Source organism: Rhinolophus hipposideros (assembly GCF_964194185.1).
Source record: "Rhinolophus hipposideros genome assembly, chromosome: 15".
NCBI classification, from domain to species: domain Eukaryota; kingdom Metazoa; phylum Chordata; class Mammalia; order Chiroptera; family Rhinolophidae; genus Rhinolophus; species Rhinolophus hipposideros.
Genome location: NC_138061.1, coordinates 50,126,173 through 50,146,620, shown reverse-complemented (window position 1 = coordinate 50,146,620; position 20,448 = coordinate 50,126,173). Strand labels below are relative to the sequence as shown.

The window sequence follows — 20,448 nt, the reverse complement described above, 5'->3', positions numbered from 1 at the left end:
TCAGTTTTTTTATATGAATTTCAGGTGTAGAGCATAGTGGTAAGAGATTTATATAATTTAAGAGGTGATCCCCTGACTAGTATTCACCTGGCACTAGACATTGTTATTATCATATTATTGACTATATTCCCTATGCTTTACTTGCATCCCAAGATTATTTTGTAACTACCAATTTGTACTTCTTATTCTCTTTACCCTTTTCACCCAACCCTCCTTGTACCTAACACCCCAATAAATCTAGTACCCATCTGACATCATACATAGTCATTAAAATATTATTGACTATATACCTTATGCTTTGCTTTACATCTCCATGACTACTTTGTAACAACCAATTTGCACTTCTTAATCCCTTCCCCTTTTTCATCTACCCCCTAACCACCCCCCAACTGGAAACCATCAAAATGTTCTATGTATTTATGAGTTTATGTCTGTTTTGTTTGTTTGCTTTGTTCTTTAGATTCCACATATAAGTGAAATCAGACTGCATCTGTCTTTCGCTGTTTGACATACTCTGCTTAGCACAATACCATACCACCACAGATGGCAAGAATCCATTCCCTTACATGACTGAGCAATATTCCATTGTATATATGTACCACCTCCTCTTTATCATTGATCCATCAACAGACACCCAGGTTGCTTCCATATTGTGGCCATTATAAACAAGGCTGCAATGAACATATGAATGCACATGTCCCCTCAAAGTATTAGGTTGGCACAAAAGTAATTGCAGTTTTTGCAATTGTTTTTAACCTTTTAAACCATAACTGCTTTTGTACCAACCTAATAGTATTTTGGGTTTCTTCTGATAAATACCTGGAAATGGAATTATTGTGTCTTTCTTTGTCTCTTGTTATAGCCTTTCTTTTAAAGTCTATTTTGTCTAGTATAAGTATTGCTAATACAGCTTTTTTTCTTCCCCTTTCATTTTCATATCTTTTTTCCATAACCTTTAATCCCAGTCTCTGTCTTTTCATCTGGTGCCAGTCTCTTGTAGACAGCATATGTAAGGGGCTTCTTTTCCTACCCATTTAGTCACCCTGTGTTTTGATTGGAGCATTTGTGCCATTTACATTTAAAGTAATTGTTCATAGATATATAATATAGTTATTGTCATTTTATTATTCATATTTTTTATCTTTTTTTTTTTTTGGTCTTCAAGAAGTCTCTTTAACGTTCCTTGTAATACTGGTTTTGTGATGATGAACTCCTTTAGCTTTTTCTTGTCTGGGGAGCTTTTTATCTGTCCTTCAATTCTAAATGATTGCTTTGCTGGGTAGAGTAATCTTGGTTGTAGGTCCTTGCTTTTCATTACTTTGAATATTTCTTGCCAATCCCTTCTGGCCTGCAAAGTTTCTGTTGAGAAATCGGCTGACAATCTTATGGGAGCTCCCTTGTAGGTAACTAACTGCTTTTCTCTTGATGCTTTTAAGATTCTTTGTTTTTAACCTTAGGCATTTTAATCATGTGTTGGTATGGGCCTGTTTGGGTTCATCTTTTGGGGGGATCTCTGCACCTCCTTGCCTTGTATGTCTATTTTCTTCACCAGGTTAGGAAAGTTTTCCATCATTATTCCTTCAAATAGGTTTTTCTTTTTTTTCATTTTAAAACTTTTTTATTATCATAACATTAAGATATTAAAAATCCTTAATCATTGTATTTTTTGTTCTGTGAATTCTCTTTGATCTATTTTCCTTTTTATTTAAATTTATTTATTGGGGTGACAATTGTTAATGAAATTACATAATTTCAGGTGTACAATTCTGTATTACATCATCTATAAATCCCATTGTGTGTTCACCACCCAGAGTCAGTTCTCCTTCCATCACCATATATTTGATCACCCTTACCCTCATCTCCCTCCCCCCACCCCCTTTACCCTCTGGTAACCACTAAACTATTGTCTGTGTCTATGAGTTTTTGTTTCTCATTTGTTTGTCTTGTTCTTTTGTTGTTTTTGGTTTATATACCACATATCAGTGAAATCATAGGGTTCTCTGCTTTTTCTGTCTGACTTCTTTCGCTTAGCATTATAATCTCAAGATCCATTCATGTTGTCACAAATGTTCCTATATCATCTTTCCTTAACGCCGAATAGTATTCCATTGTGTATATATACCATAACTTCTTTATCCATTCATCTGTCGAAGGACATTTTGGTTGTTTCCATGTCTTGGCCACCGTAAACAAAGCTGCAATGAACATTGGAGCACACGTGTCTTTATGTATAAATGATTTCAAATTCTTTGGGTAGCTACCCAGGAGAGGGATTGCTGGGTCATATGGTCTATTCGTAATTTTTTGAGGAACCTCCACACTGCCTTCCATAGCGGCTGCACCAGTCTGCATTCCCACCAACAGTGTATCAGGGTTCCTTTTTCTCCACAGCCTCTCCAACACTTGTTGCTCAAATAGGTTTTCAATTCCTTGTTCTCTCTCTTCTCCTTGTGATATTTCTATTGATGCAAATGTTGTTATGCTTGATGTTGTCCCAGAGGCCACTTAAACTCTCCTCATTTTTTTGGATTTTTTTTCTTTTTGCATTGGGTATTTTCTGCTTTCTTATACAGTAGTACCTCGTTTTTCGAATGTCACTGTTGATGAACATTTTGGTTTACAAACACTGTAAATTTTATGGATTTATGGTATCATTAGATAGTAAAATTCATGCTAAATTGATGTTTTACGGGTTGATTTTAAAGGTCTGGAATGGATTAATCCATTTTGCATTACTGTCTGTGGGGAATCCTTACCTCGGTTTTCAAATGTTTCAGAACTAGAACGGTCTTCCAGAACAGATTACGTTAGAAAACCAAGGTACCACTGTATTTCAAATCACTGATACAGTGCTCTGCTTTATCTTATCTGCTCTTGATTCTGTCTAGTGTATTCTTCATTTCAGTTATTCTATTTTTCATTTCTGACTGCTTATTTTTTATGTTTCTTATCTTCATTTTTATGTTTCTATCTCTTAGTTAAAGTTCTCCCTGAGATCATTGAACATCCTATAATCAGTGTTTTGAACATCCATGGGAGGGATTGACCCTTGGGCTGATTGGTTGTGAGGACTGTCTGTGACTACAGTGGAGGGGCTGTTGTATAGGATCTACCTTATGGAGCAGGATTTACTTTAGCAGGGCTCTGGTACCTATCCAGTCTGCCCTTTGGGTGTATCATTCTTGGACGTGGCTGGGTTGTATTCTAACTCAATCCAAAGGTGGCCACCAGGCATGCCAGCAAGGGGCCCCGCCACAGGCCAAGTTCAGCTGTAGCCAATGTCCTGCCTGTGGCCACCTGGCATAAGCCACAAAACAATCCTCAGATGGCCACCACCCACTGCTGGGCTTGGAGGTGCCTTGAGGCCAAGCCGTGAACCAAGGCCTGCTGCCACTAGTGCAGTGCTTGGGGCTCCTCAGCAAGAGGTATGTGACACACCAAAGCCAGATGCTGCTTGTTTGGATTTTGTGAACCTTTGAGAGATTTTATGAAAGTCAGCAGCATGAGCCAGGACAGACCGTTTGTATGGAAAAGCTACTGGAAGTGGTTTGGGTGTGCCTGAAAGTTGGGTGGGGCAAGCAGTGTTAGCTAGGTTGATGGAGACTCAGATATGGCAGCCACCTGTTTCTACACGGTGAGAGGGGGAAGAGCTCAACAGAAAACAATGGGTTCTGCCAGTGCTTCTGTCTAGGAGAAAGCTGACCCTCCAGCCCTTGCCCTGACACCAGAAAACTCATTTCCTCCCCATGTGTCCCTGGCGCCTTTCAAGCTGCTGCTCCAGTGCTGGAGCTCCGAGCTAGTGAGTGTGTTGGTGAGTAAGTCCGTGTGTGGGCCCTTTAGGAAGAACCCCTGGGACTCTAGCTGCCCTCCATCTCATTCAGCCATAATCTCTGCTGGTTTTCACAGACAGAAGTTGTGGGTCTTCTCTCCCTGGCACTGGAACCCTGGGATGGGGAACCTGGTGTGGGTCTGGGACCCCTTGCTCCTTCAGGGGGACCTCTGCAGCAGAGATATCCCTCCCAATTTTTAACGGTCACACACGGGTGCAGGAGCAGCCCAATCTGTGTCTGTGCCGCTCCCAGCAGTCTCAATGTGGCTTCTTCTCTGTGTCCTCAGTTGTAGGACTTCAGTTCAGCTAGACTTTAGACGACTCTCAGTGATGGTTGTTCTGTAGTTTCATTGTAATTTTGATGTGGTTGTGATAGAAAGCAAGCGCAGCATTTACCTACTCTGCCATCTTTACCAAAAATCAATATTTACCATTTTAAGTATATATACTTCAGTGATTTTACATACATTCACATTGCATAACCATTACCACTCTCTATCTCCAGAACTTTTTCATCTTTCCAAATTTAAACTCTGTATTCATTAAGCAGTAACTCTCCATTCCTCCCTCCCCTTGGCCCCTGGTAACCACCATTCTATTGGGTTTCTCTATGAATTTGACTACTCTGTGCACTTCACATAAGTGAAATCATACATTTGACTTTTTATGTTTTGCTTATTTCACTTAGGAAAATATATATCTTCAAGGTTCATCCTTATTGTAGCATATGTCAGAAATTTTTTTTTATATTGTGTACCCAGTGACTTATTTTTGTAAAGGTCTAGAGTTTTGGTTTTGGTTTTGTTTTTTATAAGGAGGGCGCAGTTTGCAGCGGCCCATGCGGGGATCGAACCGGCAACCATGGTGTTACCACACCACACTAATCATCTGAGCTTACCGGTCACCCCTGTAAAGTTCTTTTTATACTTGGTCTTTTAATGTGTGTTACAGAATTTAAAGTGATTTACACATCATCATTATAGTATAACAGTATTCTGTATTTGTCTGTGTATTTACCTTCACTTGTGAGCTTTATAAACCTTCATATGTTTATATGTTGCAGTGTCATTTTTTCTGTTTGTTTAGCATTTTTTCTAATGCAGGTTTAGTGGTGATGAACTCTCTTAGCTTTTGTTTATCTGGGAATGTCTTTATTTCTCCTCGATTTTTAAAGGATAGTTTTTACTGAGCACTTTCTATATATTTTCTTGTTCCTTTATGGCCTGCAACATTTCTGCGGAGAAATCTCGTAGTCTTATGGGGCTCACTTGTACATGATGAATTGCTTTTCTCCTCCTGCTTTAAAAATTCTCTCTTTGTCTTTGACTTTTGACATTTGATTATAATGTGTCTCCATGTAGATTTCTTTGGGTTTCTCCTATTGGGAGTCTTTTGGGCTTCTTCAGTCTGGATGCCCAGTAACTCCCCCAGATTCAGGAAGTTTGGGGTCGCAGTTTCTCTAAATAAATGTTCTACCTCTTTCACTCTCTCCTTCTTTTTTTTTTTTTTTTTTTTTTTGGAGCGGGGAATTTCCACAATGTTTGTATTGGTCTTCTTGATTTTGTTCCATAAATCCCTTGGGCAAGATTTCTTCACTTTCTTTTGTATTTGTTCCTCTGTCACATCTCATAGATCTATGTCACATCTATGAGATGTGACAATTAAGTTTGCAAACTTGTTGCAACAATGTTGCTAACCTTTTTTTTAATATCAGAGGGATTATTCATTATGAATTTATAACAACTGGACAAACAGTTAACCAAGTTTACTATTTATAAGTGCTGAAAAGGCTGCATGGAAAAGTTAGATGAAAATGACCTGAACTATTTGCCAACAATTCATGGCTCTTGCATCACGACAACGCACCAGCTCACACGGCACTGTCTGTGAGGGAGTTTTTAGCCAGTAAACAAATAACTGTATTGGAACACTTTCCCTACTCACCTGATCAGGCCCCCAGTGAATTCTTTCTTTACCCCAAGATAAAGGAAATATTGAAAGGAAGACATTTTGATGACATTCAGGACATCAAGGGTAATATGATGACAGCTCTGATGACCATTCCAGAAAAAGAGTTCCAAAATTGCTTTGAAGGGTGGACGAGGCACTGGTGTCAGTGCATAGCTTCCCAAGGGGAGTACTTTGAAGGTGACCATAGTGATATTCAGCAATGAGGTATGTAGCACTTTTTCTAGGATGAATTCGTGAACTTAATTGTCAGACCTTGTATTTTTGAGTTCATCAGTTCTTTCTTCTACTTGATCAAGTCTGCTGTTGAACCCTCCCTAGTTAATTCTTCAGGTCAGTAATTGTATTCTTCAGCACTAGAATTTCCATATATTTCTCTTTTATATTTTTTCTATCTTAATACTCATTTTTTTAATGTATCATTTTCTTGAGCTTGTAGAGCTCCCTTATGATGCGTATTTTGATTTATTTTCCAGGTAATTAATATTCCTGTTTCTTTAGGACTATTTCTGAAGATTTATTTTGTTCCTTTGGGCTACATTTCTTTGTTTCTTCATGTGTTTTAAAACTTTGTATTGAGGTCCGTGTTTTCGAAGAATCAGCCACATGCCTCAGTCTTTACAGACTGCCTCCATACAGGGAACACCCTCAGCAATCAGCCCAACTATAGATTCTGAGTGCCTCTGAAACTTTTTTGGGGAGGGTATAACTTCTCTGGACCTGTGTGGGCCGTTTCTCAATTAGAGAGACTTGCCAGTTCTTTTTTCAGGAGTTTGTAATCCCTTGCTCTCCCCTGGTGTTTATCTGCGGCACTGCAAGTTCTCTGGTCTGATAACACCAAGAGTAGGGTGGCTTGTTGCTGTATGCCAGCTTACCATCAGCACCCAAAGTCAAGTGAGACAGACACCAATCCTTCAGGCAGCCCTCTGAAGAGCTAGAATGCTAGACACACATTCCACGTTTTTCCCTCCCATCTGAAGGAGAAGACTCAAGTTGTGTGCCTTTTCCCAATTACTCCAAGCCGTGTCAGCTGCAGCAAGCCACCTCCTGTTCTACTTTGTTCTCAGTGCCCCCCAGGCATGCAAACTGTGCCATTTCTATCAGTTCTCCATGCAAGTTAGACAGAAACCAGTCCCTTAGGCAGCCTGCATAGACAGAATGTTGGACATCCATTCCACTCTTCTCTTTTCCTCCCTTGGGAGAAGTTGCTAGCTGGGGTGTTCCCTTCCTGTGCTGAGCTGTGCCTTCTGGTGGGATGGGCTGACATAAATCAAGTGAAATTGCTCCTCTTACTCATTTCAGTGTTTCTGTTCCTTTCATTGTGCTTGCTTGGTGTACTGCAATTTCTTAACTGGATTTGGGAAATTTCATAAAGCTATTTTGATCTGTACGTCTTTGTTAAATCAGTGTTTCTGTGGGGGCAAAGCCTAGGACTTCCTATTCCACCATATTACTAACATCTGTCTAATAATGATGTCGTTGGATGTTTTACATTGTGACTGTTACATTGTTGAATGTCTGGTTTTTGTTGTTTTTCTTTAAAAGTATTGGTTTTCCTATTGTCAGGCACTAAATTTATTGAAGAACCTGCTTGATCTTCCAAAGGTTTGTTTGTTGGTTGGTTGGTTGGTTGGTTGGTTGCTTGCTTGCTTGCTTGCTTGGTTTTAAAGTATGGTTTAGATAGTGGATGGGGGGAGGGGGTTCACAGTGTGAGGGATATAAATGATGAACATCTAAGTATTACCTTGTCTTGTACACCTGAAACTAATAAAAAAATAAATAAATAAATAAATAATAAAAAAAAAAAATAAAGTATGGTTTAGAGTATGTTTTGTTCCAGGATTAATTTAGCCCTACTAAAACATGACCCTCAGACAGTGTTCTACAATCTATCAAAACTTGAATATTTTCGGCTTGTGAATTCTAGAAATTATTTGTCCTACAACTCCTTGGTGATTGTTCTTTGCCGTGTTTTGAATAGTTTAATCCTAAGAATGCACTGCTTAATGTTAACTTATGAAGAGATCCCATGTAGATTCGAAGAATTTTTTTTCTTTGTTAACTTCTTTCTCTCTGGTCCTCTTCCCCACCAATTCCAGTCACCTCAGTTTCTCCAAACTTTGATCTGTCTTCTCAGTGTAGCATAATTACTGCACTTTGCTTGGGATCCTCCTGCTCATGATCTGGAAAATGTCTCCAAACAGAACTTCATGTCAATTACATGCCTCACTTTTCTCAGAGAGATGCTATCTGTTGTTCAGTATTTAAAGGCTTTATTCCAAATATTTTGTCCAATTTCCTGTATTTATTCCCTCAGTGGAAAGGCAAGTCTCGTGTAGTTATTCCATCGTGGTTGGAAACAGAAGTCCTTTTTCTATACATCATTGTATTTCATCAGTTCTGTAATGTTTAATCATTGTTATATTATTATTGCAATGGCTTTAACTATCAGGAATAAAATAGGAAAAAACAAAGTGACTCTTGTAAGCATGCAAGCCCTAAGGTGGTAAAAGTTGCATGGATGGGATAGCGTGTAACCCATCAACGATGCATGATCATCATTCAGAGTATTACGGATATCAGCCGTAAGATTTTCAGAAGCAGTTATAATGCTCCTTGATTAATTGAACTGCTAATACAATGTGGTTAGAAGAGTTTCTGTTATACCAGATGACACTGAATGTCTATAGATTTTCTTTTTTAAAACAGGTTTTTGAGAAGCCAGCTCATAAATTACTCTTTCCAGGAGGCTTTTCCTGACCCTTTCTCTGTCCTTACATGTTCCTTTAGCAGTTAGTCTTCCCTATTGACTTGTACTTCTTGAGGGCAGAGGCAGTCTTATCCATCTTAGCAAATAGTATAGCCTTTGCGGAACTTGAATGATGAATGAATGCTGTCTCTTCGTGCATAAATAGCTTGGGTCTCCACTTTACCAGCCCACCATCATTTAGCTATACAAGATTCTTGAAAGGGAAATAAAGTAGTAAAATGATCTAGTATATCATTTGGTCAAAGTTGAAAGGAAATTTGAGCTAAGGTCAAAAGATCGTTTTTGCACCAGGCTGGAGAAAAGTTTAAGTCAGTATTTTTAGGTCTTTAAAGAAAATTTATTTTTGGCCTTTAAAAAATCAATTATTCTTTTCACTTAAAAACTTAAATAATTCTTTGCTCTGCTAGTATTTAGAAAATATTATTTGCAAGTAAATAAAATTAAAACTATTGATTTAAATCTCTGAATGGTCACATGAAAGGAATACATTAAGAATTTTGTCATATTGCAATATCTTAATTCCAGTGTATTTTTCCCCAACCCCTTTTTCTGGTTAACATAGATGAGGATTTCCATTTGTTTTCCTTAATCAGCAACAGACACATTGCATGCTTTCTCTGTGCACTGCACTGGGTTGGGAACTCTGGATACTTAAAAGAATACTGTGTCCATTCTCTTCTTAATGACCTTATCTTTAGGTTGAACCATATGACATTGCTGATATTTGACAGCTGTGATTTGTTAAAACAATGATGTCATTTGAGTCCTCCCAATAGATAAGGGGCAAGATGGATTCTGGGAAAACATAAATAACCATACAGAGCACTAAATTACATGTTATGATTCAGTCAATAAATGGTGTAGGAATTTGAAGAAATAGAGTCATTAAGTTGGATGAGGAAGTTGGGAAAATCTTCATAGACTAGATTGTCAGTTTCTATCTCTAATTAGCCAGAGAGGTTACTATGGAACATTTCTTTTTTTATTGCTTTTGATAATTGAAAGAAACAGGAAAGCCCGTCTTATCAGTTGTCTTCATGTAGAATATTTTTTTCATGTACAGATTTTTATTTGTATACTTATTTGTTATTCTTTTGGTTCCACATTTCTTCTTTCAATGCATTTTTTATTATGATAAAAATACATGTATAAAATTTACCATCATAACCATTTTTAAGTGTACAATTCAGTAGTGTTTATAGTATATTCACACTGTAGTCGAACAAATCTTCAGAACTTTTTCATCTTGCAAAACGGAAGCTCTATACCCATTACGCAACAATTCCTCCATTCCCCTTCCCTGCAGCCCCTGGCTATCACCCTTCTACTTTCTGTCTCTATGAAGTAGCCTGTGTTAGATGCTTCCTATAAATGGAATCTTACAGTATTTGTCTTTTTGTGACTAGTTCATTTCACTTAGCATAATGTCCTCAAGGTTCATCCATGTTATAGCATGTGACAGGATTTCCTTTCCTTTTTTGTATTTTTTGGGTTTCCTTAAAAAAATGTTTTTGACATTAAAAAAAATGTACACGATTAATGCATACAACTTGATGAGTTGGAGGTGAGTATATACCTGGAAACATCACCACAATCTATGCCATAAACCTCTCCCATCACTTCCAAAAGTTTCCTCCCACCGTCTTATTTATTATTATTATTATTACAGAGTGTGTTTTTCTTCTGTGATGAAACATTTAACATAAGATCTACCCTCTTAGCAAATATTTAAGTGTACAGTGCAGTATTGTTAACTATAGGCTGTATGCTGTATAGTAGGTCTCTAGAACTGATTTATTTTGTATAACTGAAATTTTGTACTCTTTGACTAATACCTCCCTATTCCCGCTCCTCCACCCCTTGGACCACAATCACCATTCCACTCCCTACCTCTATGAGTGTGACTGTTTTATATTCATCATATGAGTGGTATAATGTAGTATTTGTCCTTCTCTGTCTGGCTTATTTCACTTAGCATAATGTCCTCTAGGTTCATGTATGTTTTAGCACATGGCAGTATTTCCTTATGCTGAATAATACTCCATTGTATACACATACCACATTACCACATTTTCTTTATCTACTTGCCAACTGATAGCCATGTCTTGGCTACTGTGAATAATGCTGCAGTGAACATGGAAATGTAGATATCTGTTTGAGATCCTGGTTTCAATTCCTTTGAGTATATACCCAAAAGAGAGATTGCCAAATCAGATGGCAGTTCCATTGTTAGATTTTTGAGGATCCTCTGTACTGTTTCCGTTTATTAATTTTCATTCCCCCCTACAGTGTACCAGGAAACCTTTTCTCCACGTTTTCACCTATATTTGCTATCTCTTTTTGTTGTTGTTTTATGAACACTATCCTACCTGGTGTGAGGTAATATCTTGTTGCAGTTTTGATTTGTATTTCCTTGATGATTATTGAGGTTGAGCACCTCTTTATATATATATATATATATATATATATATATATATATATATATATATATACACATATATATATATATAGACACACACACACAAGTATATATGCCATTTGTGTATCTTCTTTGGAGAAATGTATGTTTATTTCCTTTGCCCATTTTGGGGGTTTTTTTGCTATCGTGTTGTAAAAGTTCCTTACGTTTTTTGAATATTAACCCTATATTAAATACATGGTTTGCAAAGATTTTCTCCCATTCCATATACTGCCTTATCATTTTGTTGATTGTTTCCTTCGCTGTGCTTATGCTGAAGCTTTTTAGTTTCATGCAATTCTGCTTGTCTATTTTTGCTTTTGTTGCCTGTACTTTTGGTGTCATATCCTTTACTTTTAAGGCTGACTATTATTCTATGTGCATACCACATTTTCTTTATCCTTTCATCTGTCAGTGGACATTTGGGGTTGCTTCCATGTTTTAGCTATATTATGAATCTTGCTGCTATTAACATGAGGGTGCCAAAATCTCCTTATTACCCTGCTTTCAATTCTTTTGGATAATAGTCAGAATTGAGATTGATGGATCATATGGTAGTTCTATTTCTAATTTTTTGAGGTATCTCTTCATGTAGAATTTTTCACAAATTTCATTGCTGTTGCTCCCACTAAGCTGTATCTGAAAATGTTTACTTGGTTAATATGATAGACCTTTATGATTAATATAGATTTCCTTTTTTGTATAACCAGAGCCCATGCAGAATCTTCACCACCTGTAAACAACGTAAAGAGTGAACTTGGTGATAAAGGGAAGAATAAAGATGAAGGAGAAGGTGGTAACCATGAAAAAAAGGATGCAAGTGTTTGTCTTGAGCCTCATCCAGAAGAGAAAAAGAAGAAACGTTCTGGATTCAGAGACAGAAAAGTATGGAACACAGTTTTATAAGTTAATCAGACCTATAGTTAATCCAAGATTAGAATAATGCAGTTGAGTCTCTTTTATGATACATTTCACGTGGTTCACATTCACTTTGTATAATAGTTATTCACCTCTTCACTCTTTTCCATCATGTTCTAAGGCAAATGTACTCTTGGAATGTGATGCTAATCGGGGTGGTGAAAAAGATCTAAAATTGGTAGTCAGGATTAGCATATATTTTCTTCATTCTTTCAATTCAACTACATAAGGTGATTCTTGCTTTCCGGATCTTTATGGTGTTCAATGTTCTCTTTATGGTATTACTGATTTATGATGCCAAGTTGTAAAAGCAGAATAAAATGTCTTTGGAAATATACAAATATTTTCAGAAAATAAACTAATTTTGAGGACAGCATAACCTTCAAATGACGTCAGCATTCTATACCTTTAACACAACCTGCTGTTTATACAGTTCTACCTCACAAAAACTCCAGTTTCGCTATAATAATGCCTGTATTATTGGGTATTTGAATTCAGCAGACATGAGTAATGAAAAGTCAAAAGGGTGAATTTATTATCTATTTTGCATGTTAACATTAAAATTCATGAAATTGCCTTCACTTGCTAAAATATAGCTAATCAATACAAGAAGATAATTTGACTTATTTCTGTGTTGTGTATTTGTGGTAGGTATGTATTGCAAGAAGAGTTCCTTTGAGAAAATTTGGATCTTCTCTTTGTTTGGATGAAGTTATTAAACATGTCTTCTCACTTTCCAAATCCATTTCTTCTTTTGAACAAACGTTATATATATCACAAGTTAATTGTCAAATATCCCAGTGTTTCCACAACGGTACATTTATTTAATCTTTTGCCCTGAGTGAATTCAGGGAAAGTTCAAATTTATCTTGCTCCAGCAGTTTCATTTAGAGTCAAACTTTTACAAAGTAGAACTAAAATGACCCAAATTAACATTTATTTTTGAACCTTCCATTTTCTATTCCCACTAGAAAGATATGCTCAGCAAATGACCATATCTCGTACTTCACAGAAAAAATGAAAGCTATCAGTGTGATTCGTTTATAAGTTCCATAGCTATAAAACATTTCTAATCTATGTTTGAAATAATTCTTATTTCATTTGCTAACGTCGCAGTGGAAGAGCTGTTTTCCCTGTTCAAGGGTAACAATTCCACATGTTATCCTGTCTCCCCAAGAACCTATTTCAATACTTATTCTTTATCTATGCTGTTTTTTCAGTTACTCTTTGTCTAGTCATTCTTTTACGTAGTCTACATAGACATGTTAAAGATTGTTCTATCTTTAATTAGATAATAAACTGCAGTTTTGGTCATGCATTGTTTTCTAGCTGCTGTCTCATTTACATTCTTTCCCTGCGATGCCACACTGCTTCAGTCTCTACATGCTGTTTTTGACATCCTCAGTTTTCATTTTATACTTTTTGGTTTTGTTCTTTTATGGTCTCCTGATTTTCATATAGTATTTCAAATATCCAAGAAAAAATATTATATGTAACTAAATATTCAGTTTCATATTATAAAACTGAAAATCTACACCCGTTAAATAGCATCTTCCTACTATCCCTTTCCCCCAGTCCCTGGCAACCACCGTTTACTTTGTCTCTATGATTTTAAATACTAAAAGAACCTCATACAAATGGAATCATACAGTATTTGCATTTTTGTGACTGGCTTATTGTACTTAATATAATGTTCTCAGGGTTCGTCATGTGGTAGCATATGTCTGAATTTCCTTCCTTTTTAGGGATGAATAACATTCTGTTGTGCGTGTATGTACCACAGGTTACTCTTCTGTTCATCCACTGATGGACACTTGGGTTGCTTCCACATTTTAGCTGTTGTCATTAAAGCTGCTGTGAACATGGGTGTACAAATATCTGAGACCCTACTTCCCATTTTTTCATTTGCATTTTCGTAACGATCAGTGATGTTGAACATCTTTTCATGTGCTTATTGGCCATTTGTATATCATCTTTGGAGAAATGTCTGCTCACAGCCTTCGCCCATTTTTTAACTCAGTTCTTGTTTGTTTGTTATTTATTGTTGAGGTTAAGAGTTCTCTATATAATCTGGTTGTTGATTCCTTATCAGATATATGCTTTGCAATTATTTCTTCTCATTCTGTTGATTGCCTTTTTTGCTCTGTTCATGTTGTCTTTTGATACACAAAATCTTTTAAATTTCATGAAGTCCATTTTGTCTTTTTTTTCTCCTTTATTGCTTGCGCCTTTGGTGTGATACCCAAGAATTTTTTTCCAAGGGGTATAGTTTCCAGGGCTATGATCTGTAGAAGTGAAGAGGGACCTGTTTTCTACCAAGCACATATATTGGGGGTGAAGTGGGTTTTCTCCCACCCTGACTGTTCTGGACCCTTTTGTGGGGTCTCCTGGGCTTTCCTAGAGGCTTGGGAAACAAAGGCTGTAACCTGTCCTAGACTTCCCTTCACACTGCCCCTGGGCCAACAGAGGAAGTTGAAGAAAGATGAGGGAGGGGAGAGGCGCCCTACAAGCAGACCTGGGGTGGGGGTAGATCAAGACCCTGGGGATGGAAATCCAAGTCCTGGGAACTCCAGCTGCGAGTAGGAGCTAGTGTCACAAAATGTGCCAAGCCAGTGCTGTAAGCCCGAGAGGGTCACACAGCCCCAGTGTAGGGACGCTAGGCATGGGGTGGGAGTGGGGTAGGGGTTTCAGCTAACCTGTGGAAGGTGCGAGTCCGGGTGGTGCTGGTTGCCTGGCCCATCACCCTGCCACCTCGTGGACAGCAGCACCACTGGGCCCACAATCCCAGCCTGCCGGTACCACTATGGGGACCCAGGACGTGCCTCGCAGCTGGAGGCTTCCTGCCAATGTAGAACATGCATCCTGGGCTCTACCTGAGTGATAAATACACTTTTATATGAGCGATTGCATTTTGGGGTCTATTTGTAATAGCATTTTAACCTATCCTAATAACTAATAGCTTGTTTTAATAGAATGATCAAGCATCAAGGTGATTAGACCACAGGTATTTTTTTCAACATGAGCAAAATATATAGGAGAAGAAACTTCCATAAATTTGCCTTTACTGTCAATAAGACACTATAAAAGAAAAAACAAGTTCTTTATGTTGGTACTTACTTTGAGTAACATTTAAGAACATCAGTTTAGGAAATCTTATTATGTATTATTAATTTTGCTGCCAGAAATTGATTTGCTTTTTATTTGATGAGACTAGTGTCATAGAACTTGGAATTGCCAGAACTTTAAGAGCACATCCTGCGATAGATAGTCATTACTTTGAAGGGCCAAAATTCGCTAGAGAACAAAGAGAGGGAATTACTAATATGGAGGGCAAATGTTAGGGTACAGATTGAGTGTTAATAAATCACCTCTTGAGAGAAAATGTGCCAGCCCCATAATTTATGTACACGATCTTTCTACCTGCTCCCTTTTCCAAGGTCTGAATGCCATCTGCATTTAAGCCTATGCGTTATTTCTGACATCAGGGTTCGCGGGGATTCATTGTCACTTGCATTCACTTGGCCTTAAGATATTATAGCCTTGATTTTCCTTAGGCATTATACCAAAATTGAACCATAGAACTGATGTCAGGACCAGGGGAAGATCTGTCCCTTTTAACAATAGGAGAGCTCATTCTTCCCCCATTCTCCACCTCATTTGTGTAGACCAACTGAATCAAACAATAAAACATGGTTTTTGAATCAGAGGCTTGTGCATTGGGTGCAATGGACTAAAAACCAAGTAGAGGTACCAACTGTTCATCTTGTCTCTCACCCATTAGAGATAGCTACTCCTTTGGGGGGATGTCGTTGGCATTGGGAGCAGTATTAGTCACTCCTCTTGGACCATGTATTAACTGCTTCTGGACCCACAAATGAGTAGCTCATTCAACAGAGAAGCCAAGGAGGAGAGTCTTCAAACACCATCTGATTAAGTGAGATATTCATCGCAATCACTAGTACCAACTTGGTACTATTAGTCCTTTTAGATTCTTTTCCCTTGTTTCTGCCATTGAAAATGGAGGAGTGTCATTCATCATTGGTTCATGTTCCTTAAAGTAGTCAAATCGCAGAAAATATTTAAGAGTACATCTTCCTCAAACTCAAGTCTGAAGCGGGGACTTACGTTTTATTGGTTAATCTGCTTTTTGTTTGTCTGTTTTGTGAAGTAAAGTAGCAATAAACTAAAAGATGACAGAATTTGTTAAATACGAGGTTTTAGTTGTTTTATGATTCTCACATCCTCTATTTCTTAGGTGAGATAATCATAATGATGACCTTAACTTGCTTGTTCACCTTTCACTTGAGTACTTTCTATGCTGGGGAACTCTATCACCTTTTGGAATACTGTTACCATTAGAGGTTCCTTATTGGACCGAAATCTTATCTGTAACTTTTATCCATGAGTCTAGTTCTGCTATTCAACACTATGTAACACATCTGAATTTTTAAAAATTATTATTTTACTGTAAACTAATACCCAGGTATAGGAGTCCAATAAATTTATTTTATAATCATTTCCTTTTATTCTTTATAGTTTTATTACCCAAATGTGCATCCCTAGACATAGAGTTTAATCTTGCCCATTTTGTGTTGATGATGTCTTTTAATCCACTGGTACCAGAACCCAGGCCATTTCACCCTTAAATAAGGTTTCCTACTGTCGGGGTTTTACTGATACGTATTCTCAGTGAAATTCAGCATGTTCCTTTGTGCTCTGTGTTCCCTGAATACTAGTAACTGGATTCTGAGCCTTGATCAGACTCAGATTTGATCATTGTGGCAAGACTATCACGAGGCACCTAATGTCTAGTGGCTTTTCTTTCTGTGATATTAGCAGCGATTGATGTTCATTGGCTAGATTTGTTAATTCACTGGAGTTGTAAAATGGTGATATTCTGATCTTATCAGATTTTTTATATTTACTAATTGGAAGACTTTATAAAGAGACACTTTCCCTCATCTATTATTTGGTTGCAACTACTGTTTGGCTACCCTTTGGTGCAGTTAGGAAATATAATGCCTGAATTTTTTTGTTTGTTTCTTTTCTTCTCCTCCTTCCCCTTTTCCTCTTCATTCTTTTAAAATTAATTTTATTAAATTTGTTGAGGTGACAGTACCTGAATTTTGATCCAATTAAAGTCTAGTAGTTTTATTGAAGGCAACTGTCTTACCATCATGATGCTAAGGAATGTTTTAAATAAATGATTGGATGTAACTTTATGGTAAATTTTTTTCTCCAGGCTAAACATTCCAGAATCCTTCAACAGTTTCTACACATCTTAGCTTCCAAGCCTTAGTTATCTTGGATGCTATGTTCTGAACCCTGTATATAATAATCTGTTAGTGTTTCTTTTAATATGATCACTTACAAGGAGGTAGCTCCATATCAATTGATATGGAATGATTCCCAAGATACATTCTAAGTGGGAAAAAAAGCAAAATATATATTATACAGTATGCCTGTACTAAACTCTACCAATGGGGAATGCAAAAAGTGTGTTACTTTCCGTGACCTATTGTTTCAAACTAAAACTAATTAATAATATTAAACAGCATAATTTAGTGACTCTTATAACAACCACAGAATCTGATTTTCAGTCTGAAAATCATTGACTTAAGTTGTTATCTTTCTACCTTTGTCTTGTATATGATCGAGTTAACTTTTTAGTTCACAAAGCCATCTTTAACAGTAGCTACAGCTTATACCGTAAATGTTACTAACCGATTATTCTTTGTTGTTATTCAGAAGAATAAGCCTACAGTGGCCTAAAGAAAGTCATTTCTTCTGTAGCCAGTATTACCCAGCAGATAGTTGTAGTATAATATAAAATGCCTTGAAGGCTTGTAGCTAAGTCTCAAGGCTGCTGAGGGGTTGAAAAGCTCTCTAGTGTATTTGCCCCATGTCAAATCTTTTGATAAAATCTCCTCTGAAATTAGTATTCAGATTTTAATGCCAATTAGCATTAGAAAGATTCCTGTCATGTATAGTTACACATTAGTCCTTTCTTAGTTGCTGAAAGCACATGTGGTGGAATGAAGGCTACTGTTAAACAGCTGCTCTAAGTGACCTCACAGTGACCACCTAGCTAGGACTGAACAGTTACAGTAATAGCTGTGTTCATGTGGCAAATAATACTACTTTAGAGACATTGAACTGATGGGTTTTTAGATCATATTGCCTTGATAGGTTTTCTAACCAGTTATCTATTATACTATTTATTGTTGAGTATCTCACCGTACACAATTTATACGAGAGAAATCTCTTCACCAAAGTATTAATGTAGTTGGTATTTTGGTGAAAAAGATTTCTCTCATAATTTTTTAAAGAGTATTATGTAGAAGGTAGAGTATGTTGTATATTCCATGCATGGAATGGGGACTTGGATCCCAGATAAGAAAATGTGCTTTCATATTAACATTACACTCTTTTTGTTAAATGTATGTCTTACTTGATTTTGTTAAAATAGTAAAAATCTTGTTACTTCAGACCTGTTAATAATTGAGTTTCCATGGTCTGTAATTTTTTTATGCTATCATTAAATGTGTTTGAAAAACTGTTAGCTGTTCAAACCTCTGACGTTCCAAGTCTGTTTGGTTTCAGGATTCAGGGAATTATGTAGAAGTAAAAACTGTAAAATCAATCCCTTTCTAAAAACTTGGTATTTAAGAGCCTATAGGCTACCGTGTGTGCGTGTGTGTGTGCGCGCGCGTATGGCTTTATACCCTGTTACTGAGACATTTTGAATTCTTGTATGATGACATTTTTCAATTTTGCTAGCTTTCAATGATTTAAGAAATTAGAAAATTCTTCAAAAAATATTCTAAACAAAAGTTACACAAGTATTCCCTCAAATGGAGTATGAATGGTATATTGGAAAAAAGAGGTTCAAAAGTTTTTGAAATTCAAGTTTATGGATAATATTTAAAAATTCAGTTATAGAAAAAATGATATTAATAAAATTTCCAAAAAAAAATAAGATACAAAATATGAAAATGAGACTTGCTTAATAGTAACACTCTCTGAATTTCCAATTTTAGGTAATGGAATATGAGAACAGGATTCGAGCATATTCCACACCAGACAAAATCTTCCGATATTTCGCCACTTTGAAAGTAATCAGTGAGCATGGTGAATCTGAAGTGTTTATGACTCCAGAAGATTTTGTGCGATCCATAACACCCAATGAAAAGCAACCGGAACGTAAGCTGCTAAAGTGAAAAATAATATGTGATATTTATTTTGTTGTATGCTCCTTTGTTTCCTAGAAATGCTCCTATAAAACTTTATAGGTTTATGCAATAAATATATTTACTTGTGTAGTTACTGAATGTCAGGCATTATAATAGGCTTTAGGAGTGTAGAAAAGGAGCCTACAAGTCTAATGTGGTAATCCTCAACTAATAAAGGATTAAGAGTAAAGGAGTAAGGTGATTGTATTCCTATGGCTGAGAGGTTCATTTCCTGTAATGAGAATGTTCCTGAAGGCAATAATTACATGTACCCTATTTTGCCATGTACAATGTGTACTTTTTTACCCAAATTTTTGAGGGAAAAATAAGGATGCTCATTATACATGGGTTGTACTAATTACATATCTATATAAATGTTTTTAATTCTTTTATTGATGCTTATGAGTTAAAAGTGTAACCCTAAATCCCCGAAGTATGCCTGTGTGGGCACTCCATATGTCCACATGGCACTTAAGTCCCCTCTGAGATCTGATTATTTTAGGCTCTTCTCCTCCAGATGTTTTCAGCCCAACACCGAGTGCTCCCCTCCCTTACAGAAAATCCCGAAAGGAAGGGAGGGTGTGTCCCACGATGGCGAATGTCACTGCTGTGAATTCTGAACCTACCTGCTGCTGGGAGGCAGAGACCAGACAGAACCTCTAGTGTAAAGCAGCACTGTGTATCTCTTCCGGGTCATGTCCAAAGTGAACGAAAAAGAGCAGTTAGTCCTTCATTCACTGTTGACTGTTGGTTCTGATAATAAATGCAGCATAACCAAAAAAATTAATAAATAAATAAATAAATAAATAAATAAATAAATAAAAGTGTAACCCTAGAAATCAGTAACGATATCCGTATGCAAACTAATACCCTGGAATACGATAATCAGTTTTGTTGAACTTACAACAAACTTGCAAAACCAAAGAGTTCTTGGCCTTCTATGATGCATAAATATTGTAAATTTGTTTCCGGTACATAAAATTTCTTGTACCTTGTATCTGTTCATGTGTTTTGTAATTATTTGTTACAGAAAATTTCTTATACCATCATATGTTAAAACATAAATGCTAAAATTCCTTCATACTACAAAAAACAAGTACCTATAAACAAATAAAAATTTGAATTAAAAAATTAAAATGAAAGATTTTTTTCCCCCTGAAAGTTTGGGCCAAAAACATGGGTGCGCATTATACACAGAAGCGCATTATACACAGAAGCACATTATACACAGCAAAATACGGTACCTGCCATCAAGTTACTCTTTAGTGAGGGA

The 20,448-nt window shown here is 36.8% G+C and overlaps 1 protein-coding gene across 2 annotated transcripts in view; it reads left to right on the top strand.

Annotated features, from left to right (window-relative positions):
• The window catches only part of MICU1 (mitochondrial calcium uptake 1), a 189,527-nt gene that overhangs the window by 42,829 nt on the left and 126,250 nt on the right, over positions 1–20,448 (top strand). For both annotated transcript variants that reach the window (XM_081075092.1, XM_081075093.1), the window contains exons 3-4: positions 11,736–11,910; positions 18,984–19,146. In XM_081075092.1, the coding sequence (XP_080931218.1) occupies positions 11,736–11,910; positions 18,984–19,146 (338 nt within the window). The remainder of the gene's footprint in view (positions 1–11,735; positions 11,911–18,983; positions 19,147–20,448) is intronic.